Below are 12,517 nucleotides of genomic sequence, written 5' to 3'. Positions count from 1 at the left end.
ATAAAAGGCAACAAATGAAAATCGAAGGAAGGAGCAGCACAGTGAATTTCAGCTTCAGCATATACTTCATCTTTTTTTAGTCTTTTTGTCTATAAATGCTGTAAAATAATGTCCTTGAATTTTTTTTTAGTCCTGATAACAAAGAAAAAATATTCAAGTATAATGACTCTACTGTCATATAACTGTGTGTCAGACTTAGACCCAACAGTAATCAGTAATCTGAGTAGCTTTCTTCCATAGTCACGAAGCTGCTTTCATCTTACATTCAACCTATACCAGAGGGCAGCTTTATTAAAGGCGTAAAGAAAAGGGAACACTTACATCATGATGATAAGGAGGCAAATATTGAGAAAAATTGCAGAACAACCCCATATTCTATTCACATTTTAAAAGGGCTGTGTTGATAAGAGGCTCATAATGAACTGACTGGCGGTGTAATGTGCTGCCACTAACAGACACAGACTTTATTCAGATTTGTGCTCATGCATCATAAGTGATGCAAATGCTTTCCAGGTGAAACCTGCTAAAAACTAGAGGCGAAAAAAGGGATGAGGCTGATATGGCATCAAACCTATGCAGCCATTTAATCTTACCTTTACAGCTAAGACTTTTGGCTCCTCTAGGAGAATCACAGTGCATGAAGGAAAAACAATATCTGTTCATAACTCAGATTTATTTATTTCTAGCTTCAGGCAGTCTTATTTTAATTTATAAGTTTTGCAATGAGCTCAGTGAAACTGCTGCCCACTCTCACGAGTCATAAAAAGAAGGCTTGCAGAATAGATATTCCAAACACAACAATGCAGCCTCCATTTTCATTTGAAAGAATGTTATGAATATTCATACACATTGGCTGCTCACATTCTGATTTAATTTAGGGAGCTTTTATACTACCAAAATATCAGGCAAAGAATCTCATTGCCTGTACAAGGCAATATCTAATCCACTTTATTCATATAATGGAGCATGAAACCTGATTTTAAACACACAATCCTACCCTTTCATCTCCATACATATTTCTACTTCACATGGACATTTTAAACATGAAAACCCAGAAAGCATATTTTGTACATAATGATCAGATTGCTACTTTTGTTTAAACGTGCAGTAAGATTGGATTCATAGCATTAGGAACAACAAGACCAAATACTTGGAAGTAACTGCAGTTTTATAATGTATGAACAAACCTGCTAGGTAAACAACAGATGGCATGGCTTGGGTAAATGAGGTGATGAAACGTCAGCAAATGACACTATCATGGAATTTTCTTTAAAATGAGGGAGTATGCGCAGACTGATCAGACATTTACACATTATAATGATGATTGCAGTGAAAACGATTGAAAAACAAAGCTGTCTTATTTAGCTTTGTATCATTTAGTGGGACTTAGTCAGAACTGAGATGTTTAGCTGCGATACACCAATAATGACTGTGGATGTACGTGTGCAGATAAAAAGCTAGAATGCTTTTTGAGAACACAGGAGAAACATGTTCAGGTGCACAATCACGACAGTGGAACATTTTGAGCATGAGGTCAGTCTGGGAGGCTTATTTGTTGTGATAATATTGGAGAAGAAGGCACCAAGTGGGTAATGAAGAAATATATTCACCCACACCCACTGCTGTGGAATAACTAGTTTGTTGTGTTTTATAATGATGCCTCTCATGCAGAACAAGAAACCTAACAACAAACATTACACCAAAGAATCTTTAATAACAATATGAACAAATACAATTGATGGACTGTTTTTCTATGTAAATTAAGCATAGGAATTGTCTTTTAGGCAACTTATTTAAATTTTGAAAATATCGATATTTGAGTAGACACTGGTGCTCTGTTGGGTCACAATACAACCCAATTTGTTCTGATAAAAGAATCCTACAAGGACAAAGTAACAATCGAAGCACACAGAGGTCATCCATGGAGAATTTTGCTTCATTTTGAGCTTAGCTACTTTTGCTTTGGGGTTCTGACATTTTTCTTGGTGAATTTTTCTTGTTTGATTAGTGAAAGGCACCAGAAGAAAACAGGAGAGTATCAGTGATAAAAGGTGATGAACATCAGGTGTTGCTAAGCCAACAATGACGCCCAGACAAAATGGCTTGTTTCACCGAACTGAAAGAAAGAAAAAGAAAGAAAAAAAAAGAATAACTGAAGTGAGAGAAATACTTTTGAATTTTTTAAGCAGGAAGTTAATTCAGTCAAAAATGTTTGGTGAAGAGCATCGTTTTAATGTTGAGCATCCATGGCCTATACTTACCAATGACCAGTTTTCATTCCCCTTAAATTATTTAAAGAAAACCTAACATAAGAGCCTTTGCTGTGTCAGAATGAAGGTTTAACAATTTTCTATTACATTTTTAAATCCAGCATGTAAACTTCAATCAGACTCAATCTGCCTGAGGAACCTAAAACAGGAGAACATTTCAAAGTAGTTACGTTAAAATGCACACACCCACACCAACGAACACCTGTGTGGGTGACTGCTGCATTGCTTGATTTTATGCTAAAGTTTCTGTTTTGATTAAATACTGTGAAAAAAAAGAGTTAAATCAAGAGTTTTTTTTATAGCCCTCAGCTATGCAGGTTGTTATTGGCAGTTTATACACACAATGTCTGAAGGTTTTGACCCTGCAATGTGCTGACTGGTTGGGTTTATTTAATTGCTTGGATTTAAAACATTGTATTATTTTTTATTAGCAAGCTTAACAAATATTTTTTTTTTAATCAAGAGGTGTGTTTCTGTCCAGACATCAGACAGACATGCAACATGGTAAAAAGATATGTGTCTGTAAATATGAGACTTTAAATAAATAACTTCAGAAATATAGAAGTTAAAAAATCCCCAAACACCCTGCTAGTGACTCACACATATATGCATGTGTGTAAATGTGTTCAGCAACTTTATATTCTGTTTGATTCATTACTTACTCCTCCCATCATTGTAAGGCATTTTATTACTCCTTTGAATGAAGCTGATTTAACCTCTGTGGCCACGAGTAGGCAGCCTGATTACAGTTATTATTTTTAATAAAAGGTATTGGCTCTGAAATCATTTGGTCTTGTCCTGTGAATAGCTGGTTACGCATGGCTAAGCCTTGCTGTATTGGCCTGTATGAGATTCAATATCTGAGACAGTTTAGGCCTGCAGTCTGTCTGAGGCCCAGCTTCTCTTTACAAAATGCAATCTGCCTGCAATCAGGACTGACACCGCTGTTTACTGCCTGACAGTCCCGCCACACAGCAGTCAGCTCATGGTATGCAAGACAGTGACAGACAGTGGCAGGCTCAGGCAAGACACCGTCAACAGGCTGGAGTGATGCTTTCCAGTGAAGAAAAGCCTGTATGCTGGTAGTATATATTTTTTGTAAGGGTGGAGATGTTTATCTCAGATCTATCAGGAATGTTCACTCTAACCCAAAATTAATTGAATGTCATTCAAAGAGAAAGAGAAATGGGCGTAACAGAGTGACTCAGACCTTTTTGTTAGTGCACTGGTGGGAGAGGGGCAGCTGGGGTTCAGAATATAAAACCTTAACTACACATGAGAATACACTAAACACATGAGCCAAAACTCAGGGATAAATAAAGACAGATAAGCTTGGACTAAGCTGAGAGAAAGAGATATGCCTTTAATAAGTGAATAGTTTCATGTAGATTAAATAAATACAGACTGATTGCAAAGCAGCCAAGCTGAAAGAGAATTTCTTTAAAATACTGTTTCCATTAGATGCGATTATTATGCATTTGGTATTGTCAGGACTTTCCAACAAAAGAGTTTATTTACAGTGCAGCATTTTGAGCAAAAGCAAAGATAATCCCAGCAGCTTAATGCCACTCTATTTCACAAACTCTAAAAAGATTCAAAAGCAGAACCACAGTAGTCTGTTTACATAAAAAGGTAGGAGTCAGAAAGTCTTTTGATCCAAGTGCAGTTTTCATAGCCTTAACCGCAGTTTGTTACCATACTCAGGTTAACACTATAATTTTACACTATATTGCTGCTTCATCACCATGTTTTTGCCTTTACCTTGCAGGGCAAGGGTTATAACACTGGATGCAGGCAGTCTTTACCAAGCAACACGGAAATGGGAGATTTATCACATCCTCAACAGAACATAAGCATAAGTCATTTTCATGACTGAAAAATAGATCACTTCCACAACCAAATCCTCAGAGAAAAGAAAAATGCCTCTTCCATTTAGCAATAATAGTAACATTAATATTAGAGTCTCCTGCTTGGCTGCTTTCAGCATCTACATCATGAGATACATCATGCCACCTGAGACTCCCTGCAGTGCATACCGTTTCCTGTACCTGGAGATATTGCATGGATGATGAAGGAGGTCTTGGATGAGTTGAGATTAATTCCAAGAGGAAAGCTAGTGTTACTCACAACAGACAAGAAAAACAACACTGGCCGTACTAATTCAATACATGAGTATAAACATACATCAAACCAGACAGGAAAATCACATGGACAGAAAGCCACTCGTTCAGACTGTCAGTCAACTCAAATCAGATCACATCACAAATTAAATCCAAGCAAATCAGATCTTACCTTCCATCTCCACAGTGGACTTGGCTGTGTTGTCGTCGTCTTCTTTCTTTGCAGGACATTTCTCTTCCTCTGCTGGAAAAATGGAAGTGATTTTGTGACAGTTGTTGCACACAGATGACACCAATGTCATCATAGGGAGGAGTTTCCCACTATGTCAGGGAAAAGTAGCATGATCTGCCATGTTATCAATCATATCAGCTTGTTAGTGTTTGTTGGTGCGTGCATGTGCTGCAGACTGTAACTCTGCTAGTACAACATTGCATACATGTCTGATCTGTAATACTACATCGAAGGCACATGACATATCCAGTGCCTTAACCCCCCACTGCCTCCATCTAAATACAATGTTGAGGTACCTTATGGACGTTCTGCACATGTAGAAGAGTGATGTAAGCTTGCTATGGTAAGGTACAGATATTTTCCTGTATATTGAAATGTTTCACCTCTGGTTTCCTTGTCCTCATGATTATAAGCTCAACAACAACTAAAAAAACAAAACAGGCAGAGTTGATGTGCAGCAGAGCGTGTGTCAACTCAAGCCCTGCAAAGCTTCACAACCCCCCCACTGCCCTACCCATACCTTTGTCGTCATCATTATCGCTGTCGATGCCTTTTTCTTTAGTGCTGTCTCTCTTGTTATCGGTGCCTACATCTTCTGTTTTGTCTTGGTTTTCATGCTCTTTGTCACGTTGCTCTTGATTTGGCTCCGCATTTTCGTCTAGAAGCATACAAAATGAGTAATGATTAACTCTGGCTCAGGGAGTCAAAGCCTTCACATTAAATGCTGCAACATGTAGCAGAAAACAAGCTCAGAACTCATTACTACTGACAGAAATCTTTCAAAAACATTTTCACAGCAACACAGTTGCTCCTTTTCAGTTTGAATGGAGGTTGACAGAAGACAAGTGAAAATCATCACACAAATAAACATAATTTTCTAATGAAAGTTTGTTACAGTATCAGATGGTTTAAATGTAAAACTTCTTGTTTTCTTCCTTTATGTTGATTATTATAAAGAAGAGGATTAAATAGGTGTGACTACATAGCATTAGCATAGAGCAAAATGGAAGCGCTATCAACAACTATGTGTGTGAAAGAAATGTCATCATATGTTGTATCAAAGAAACTAACCTCTAATATCAAAGGAAAGGTACTCGAGTTTAAGAATGTCTAGACCTTTATTAGATTTCTGAAAATACAACGGTGCATAATTTAATTAAACTATTGGACTGTACTTTTTTTCTGTTAACTGTGTGAATGTGTTTGCTCACATTCACACAGCTTTAATATAAAATATATCACTACAAGTTGAAAGTGCCCACCTTTTGTGGTTTGAAGTGAAAGCTGAAGTACAAAATTAGTTTAAAAAGAGGGATACAAGTTAAATATAGAAGCTATGAAGACTGAATAGTTGGATTTGGCTGACTTATATGATTTCATAACATAAATGATACCAGATAATAAAACAACATATTGATCTGTAAAGTCTGATTTTCATTAACAATGCAAAGGCAGAATGAGAATTTCTAGTGAATTATCCAGCAGGTGTTTCATTACACATTTTTGGCCTTCCTCACTCCTAATTGTCTTTTTATATCTCATGAGAAGGTAAAGGGTCTTGGATGGCATCCCATGGCAGCATTTGCTTGAACTTGCTCATAGAAAAGCTACAAAAATCATGTTGAGAGAGGTTCTATGTGTCAAATCGCTGTCAATGGGATGGGATTTGAATAAAAAAAAAAAAAGGGGGCGAGATGAGGCACTGCTCACTGCCAGTATGCAAATGCAGAATCTTAATTATACACCAGCAGCAGAGAGGATATTCGGAAAAGTGGAAATGTTCTGGCTAAAAGTTAATGGTTGCCAATTTGTAACACACACACACACATATGCACTCTCCCTCTGTTCACTCACTGCTCTTGGTGTCAGTATGAGAAAACACATCATTAGTCTTAGGATGTGTTATACAGATGCATTTTAGGCTTTTAAATAGGTTTTGTTCAGTTATTCCGCTGTCACAGACAAGACTGCCCATGTTGGGGCCCTAAATGCTGAGCTAAAGTGAAAACCAGAGCAAGAAACTGCATGTTGGTAAGCTTCAACAATTTCTTCTCAGTAAGCGATGTGTGGAGAAGTGGCAATCTGCACACACTGACAATCACATGTAATCACACTGTTGCTTTTACTGAAGATTTGACTTGAAACCATACTTTACCTGGGTTTTGACTTGCCATCTCTACATCTTCATTTATCGTCACCTCTAGAAACAGAAAAGACATTCAAACGAGTGGAAAACATTTGGGTTCAGAGCTGGTGCCTGGAGTTGAATTGACTTGGCTTTCGATATCACCTCAGAAAGCCTTTTCATTCCATCTCTTTGTGTAGCTTTGTCTTTGTACCACAGTATGAGAGCAATGGAACCACAAAGACATGCATAAATTAAGTGACAAAAAAGAAGAGAGAAAGAATGTCACTTCTAAAGCCATACATAATTGAAGGATTTCTTTGTTCCAAGCTTGTGTGATAAGAGAACTTTTTTTTTTGTTAGAGAGGTGGCATACATGATGGAAAGACTGAACAGAGGCGAGAAGAAAATTCAATTTCTGATGACAAATGACATATAGAAGCGCTGGTGGAGCCAAGAGGCTGAGAACACGTTTTAATGGTCCATAGAGGTACATTACCATTACCACACTCTTCTTCATCACCAGTTTCCTCTTTACCTGAAAAAGGAGAGAAAGGAGTTGTCATCCAAATATGAGCATGAATGCAAACAATGCCAGTCATTCATTTTAAAACACAAAGCAACCGCTTAAACTAATGATCAGTGTTCATCTTCTTTTAGCAAAGGATTCATTTGTAAGATGGTGTCAAATTAAAAAAAAAAAATCCTTTCTTCTTGGCTCTTGTTCATCTCAATTTTCATTCACTAACAATATGTCATTTACCTGGAACGTCCAATTCCTTCACTCATACAAAACACTATTGCTATTTATTCAACAACAGGTTACCTATAGTATACTCTGCAATCAGGGGCTCTAAAACATTTTGAGCCACGACCCCAAGATATATATATCTGAATTTCCCCTCGGGGATGAATAAAGTATCTTTGATTTGATTTGATATATACGCACACTCACACATACATGTATATACATATATATATATATACATATATATATATACATATATATATATATGTATATATATATATATATATATATATATATATATATATATAGATATAGATATATATATATGTATATATCTATATATATCTATATATATATATATATATATATGTATATATATATATATATATATATATATGTATGTATATATATAAATAGATCTCTCTCACTCGCTCTCTCTCTCTCTCTCTATATATATATATATATATATATATTCACATATACACAGTGACATCCTAAAATCATCTTACAAGCCCCAGTTTGAGAAAGGCTGCTCTAGAAAACTTTGCACTGGCAGCTTTTTCCAATGATTTTATATTTGCAGAATTGGGTGTTTTTTTTAGAAGCTGAGAAAATTTACAGCCAAGCTAGCACTTCTCATGCATGCATTAAGATAAACTAATGCTTTAAGGGTAAACAAAACAATGAGTAGTAATATTAAGACTGTAATAACAGTAGCATATTTGTTACAAGGATATGACAGGCTTGTGAAAAGCAGTAGCTTCGATAAGAATCAAGTGAAATTCTAAAATTAGTGTTGCAACTTTTCAGAATCAGTAGAATTTAATTTGGAGGATACTCACACAGAACATACACACCACCACAATCTCACTTTTAAAGCTCTGAAAGCCGATTCTAAATGGCAATATAATAAAATAGTAAATCTATCCAATGTATGCATAAAAGGTAGAATTTAATATGGATATAAATTTTGAAAAACATTAATCCCCCATCATATCTGTTACTCACACCCAACATGTCCCTTTTCTTGTGCTCACAATATCTTGTACACGCAGACACACGTAAACCAATGACATTTGGGACAAATTGAGTAAATGAAAGCCATGACACCAATAAGAGAACATGCTTTGCAATGGCTATTGTGCTGCTTCTATAATTGCTTTTTTAACAAGCTGCAGAGAGAAACCATTTTTTCATATCTATGCAATTTTGCCCTGCACTCAGAACAATAAAAATGCCAGCCTCCATTAAATGGGAAAAGGGCCAGTTTTAGTAGCGCCGCATGTTTGTCTCAAGTACCGCTGTCCATCACGCAGAATGCTGGTGACACACAGATGGCAATCCTTTATATTAATCATGATTGGCATTTTGAGAGAGAGCCTCAGACAGGGGGCAGAAAGAAAAAAAAAAAATTCAATGGGTAAAAACAACATCAGATGAATGCTTTGCAAGTCTTGAGGTCACCCTAAACCTTTCCACCATATTGAAAGAGTATTCATAGCTGTTGTGTCTGTCTAAAGTGATCCCAAACAACAATATATCAGATACGACAAAGAGCTGAATGCAATTTCCTCCATGTTATTTGATCATTTGTATTTGGTCTATTGAATGGAACAGTACTCAATTTGTGATAAAGGATGGTAAGGGACATATTGTGGAGAAACACATATCCACACACATACTAGCCCACAAAGGCTCTGCTTTGAGTAGATGTGATTTATAATGGCTCTGAATTAAGATCAATTTAAGCACTGTCTCGTCACAAAGTAAAATAAAAACCCAATATAAACATGAAGGATGCTACTCACTCAGGAACTGCAAACAGCAGGTGGCAGCATTGTCACAGCTTTTTACCCCAATGCCCACCAAACCACGCTATCATGACTGTGAATTGGGGTCTGACATACTTTACAGAGAAGTGTCCAGCAAGCACCTCAAGACTTGTAGACTCAATACTGCTTTGAAATCCACTTTCAGAAATTCAGTGACAAAAAGGCAAGTTGAAGCACTTGTGTGGACTGAGCAAAAGTGCTGTAGTTTTTCAGAAAACAATACAAGACTGACACTTAAATTATTTATTTATGTCAGCATCAGAGTTAGGGATGCAGTATTACAAAGACATAAAAAATTTAGATGCTGATGTAACCTTCTGAGTATGTCCTGCTTGCGTGACCGTTGAGTAAACATGGACTGCTGATGATATTTTCCTGAAAGTAAAAGTATCCATACGCAAAAACAAATAAATGTAAAGTTACTGTGAAGGCACATACACACAGCAAGGCTCGGCGCACCAACCACCCCTTCCAGCCCTGTCTGCTGCTCCTTTTATTAAAACTGACTGGAGCAAAGGAGAAAAAAATAAAAGAAGATAAAAAAAAAAGAGTTGAACTTAAAAAATTCATGAGACGTGTAAAAGAAAAATGGCTCTGATATGGCCAACAGTGGTCAATCCAAGACCTCTTGCATGTGAAATGTGTGTATGCGAGCAAAGTGCAGGTAGGTTTGTGAGCAACGTGTGACAGGGAGCTGCAGCGTAAAAGGTAGCATCCCATGGAGAGGCTCATTGCCAGTCCACCCATTGCGTTATTAATCTACTTATCCATCCACACTCACACAGAGATGTAGCATCTCTCACCATCAACCTCTCTACTACAGGTTATTCCCAGAAAGCTAGAGCATGCCAGCCATTGATTTCTGGCTCAATGTTCACATTTCACTGTGTCCTGCCCTGTGACATCTACTAATCTTACTAATTCTAATCTCATCTCAAATAATAGGCACTGTGAGGTTCTTGCCAGCTCAGGTGTGCTCCGAAGAGGTTCCACTCCAGCCCAAACTTCTGTGCCAGCATTTGTCTCTGTGTGTTCCCCTCCCTTTCCTTCTATTCATTTCCCCTTGTATAGCTTTTAGCGTTTGCATGCTGTGCTTCTGTTTCATGTGGATTACATCACAGCTCAGTTCATCACACACACGAACACACACGCAGTTAATCTGCGACCGTGTTTTTTTTTTTCCTTTTTAAATGTACTTCATGGTTATTTGAAGGATGCTATGTTAGCTTTGTTGTTTATGGTGTATGAATAAACTCCCATTCATCAGCTGCATTGTTACTATATATTATTATAAGTATTTGTGCTACGCGTATAAACAGCTCGTGTTTTGCTGTAGGTAAAAAAAAAAAGGTTGTTGTACTTGAATGGCGAGTTGTACCCCTTCTTTTATTTATTTATTTTTTTTAAAAATTTCATACAGTTGGGTTTTTGTTTTTCCTTTCATATAAATTTCCCACCTTTGGCTTGCCAGAGATTACCAACTCTATTGCATTTCAGGTGACAAAACTGGCAATAATACAGTTGGGGAGCAGAAAGGCGCTTTAATTATTCTTAGTCCACCAACCATTGTGTAAATCATGGAAAAACAATTCATAATGCTTTCATGTTTTCCTTTCATCAGGCTAAAAACACTCATGTTGGACCAAGAGACGGGGGAGAGCGAATCCCCTGAGGAGTATGATGGATGTGATAGATCACATTGAGGCATATTGACAGGCATATTGATCAAGTTAGCAAACTCTACAGACAACATGGTGAAAGGCATGAAACCTCTTGCATGCAGAGGTGCTGGTAAACATTTTACAATGTCTGTTTCACATAGCTGACAATCTGGTTTTCCAGTTTTCTTTTTTTTTTCTGCTTTGCGGTATCTTGACATCGAGGTGTTTTCTATGATTAATCCCCTGTATGTGCTACGTCGAACCAGACCTAACCTTTACAGTGCAAGCAGCATAAAATCATTTCATTCCCTTCCTACGAGAGAGGTTGTCTCAAGGACTGACTGTTCCCATGCTAGAAAGCTGTGCCAAGGCCTTTTGTGAATGGATTAGTTACTATTAAGCTGCGGGGCCTGATAAATTAGGATTTATAAAGATTATTACAAAACACTTATGCCCTTCTAATGCTGGTGATTGAATTTGTGAATCATTCTGAATTACTGCTGTGGATTAAGGAAAGGTACGTTGAATGAGCAGGAAGAAATGCTCTTATTGTGCTTTGTTTAACAACACAGAACATATTGACACCCTTGAAGTGACTGCACTATCTAGTCCAGCATTTCACGTTATGTAAAGAGGACAGATTCCACAAAGAAAAACAACCGTGTCTCCTATCTTCAAAAATTCCCTACAACCTTAAGGCTTCAAGACAAATGGATGGTGTACGATTTTAATTGCCTACTAACACCCTCCAGTGTAAGAATCTAATTATCTTTGGCCCATCGTATCGGAGAAGCCTATAATTGTTTCAATATTACACATCCAAAGGGGCTGAAACTGCAGGATAGCCAGAAAATGGCTTCTTAAACAAGTGTGCCGAAAAGAAAACATTCTTTTAAAAAAAACAGACCAAGCTTCATCTTGTATTCATTTCCCCAAAGAGGAGTTTGGCATCAGAGAGCAAGTGATTACAACAATAACACATTCCATTACTTTGTACACAAATTTTCTGTAAACACGTTTCAGAGGGAAACGTGTAATTTTGTTCTGCATGGTCAAAACCGGAAGTCTATGTTTAAAATGCAAAGCAATCAAACATGCATATGTATACATAAGGTACAAATATACCTCTGTTGCTGTCCTCAATTTCTTCCTTGGTTGTAGATTTTGTTGATGGTGGTGTGTCATCTATAAATTAAGAAAAACAGACATTGATTAAGTGTTGGGGCACAAATGCATCTTGATCCCCAAATACCACCATGCTGTGAAACCGCATGCAATTCAGTCAGTATGAACTGAAAAGTGATTTAGAACAAGTACATATCACTTTTAATAAACTCATTGTACATGTGAGTTTTCTACCCTCACAAATAAGCAGAAGTTCATGCAACAAACACAGAAAATCATTCAGATGCATATATAGAAAAAGAGTACAACAGATAAAATGTTTTTTAAACAGAAATTTGCCAGCACACAAAGACAGAAAAAGTTAAACTGAATACTAATAACACTGAGAAAGGAAAACATCCCAG

At 37.0% G+C, this 12,517-nt stretch overlaps 1 protein-coding gene across 3 annotated transcripts in view; it reads right to left on the bottom strand.

Moving 5' to 3' along the window:
- Positions 1-1,778: 1,778 nt before the first annotated feature.
- The window catches only part of macrod2 (mono-ADP ribosylhydrolase 2), a 393,923-nt gene continuing 383,184 nt past the window's right edge, over positions 1,779-12,517 (bottom strand). Inside the window, exons 11-16 of one of the 3 annotated variants that reach the window (XM_079248912.1) lie at positions 12,114-12,173; positions 7,247-7,285; positions 6,778-6,822; positions 5,143-5,280; positions 4,563-4,634; positions 1,779-2,116 (exon numbers count right to left, since the gene is read on the bottom strand). In XM_079248912.1, coding sequence (XP_079105038.1) covers positions 2,109-2,116; positions 4,563-4,634; positions 5,143-5,280; positions 6,778-6,822; positions 7,247-7,285; positions 12,114-12,173 — 362 coding nt within the window. In that variant the 3' untranslated portion in view covers positions 1,779-2,108. The remainder of the gene's footprint in view (positions 2,117-4,562; positions 4,635-5,142; positions 5,281-6,777; positions 6,823-7,246; positions 7,286-12,113; positions 12,174-12,517) is intronic. The other 2 variants (XM_079248913.1, XM_079248914.1) reach the window with 2 other exon arrangements.

This window comes from Telmatherina bonti, assembly GCF_933228915.1.
Source record: "Telmatherina bonti genome assembly, chromosome: 11".
NCBI classification, from domain to species: Eukaryota; Metazoa; Chordata; class Actinopteri; order Atheriniformes; family Telmatherinidae; genus Telmatherina; species Telmatherina bonti.
This window is presented reverse-complemented; position numbering and strand designations above follow the sequence as displayed.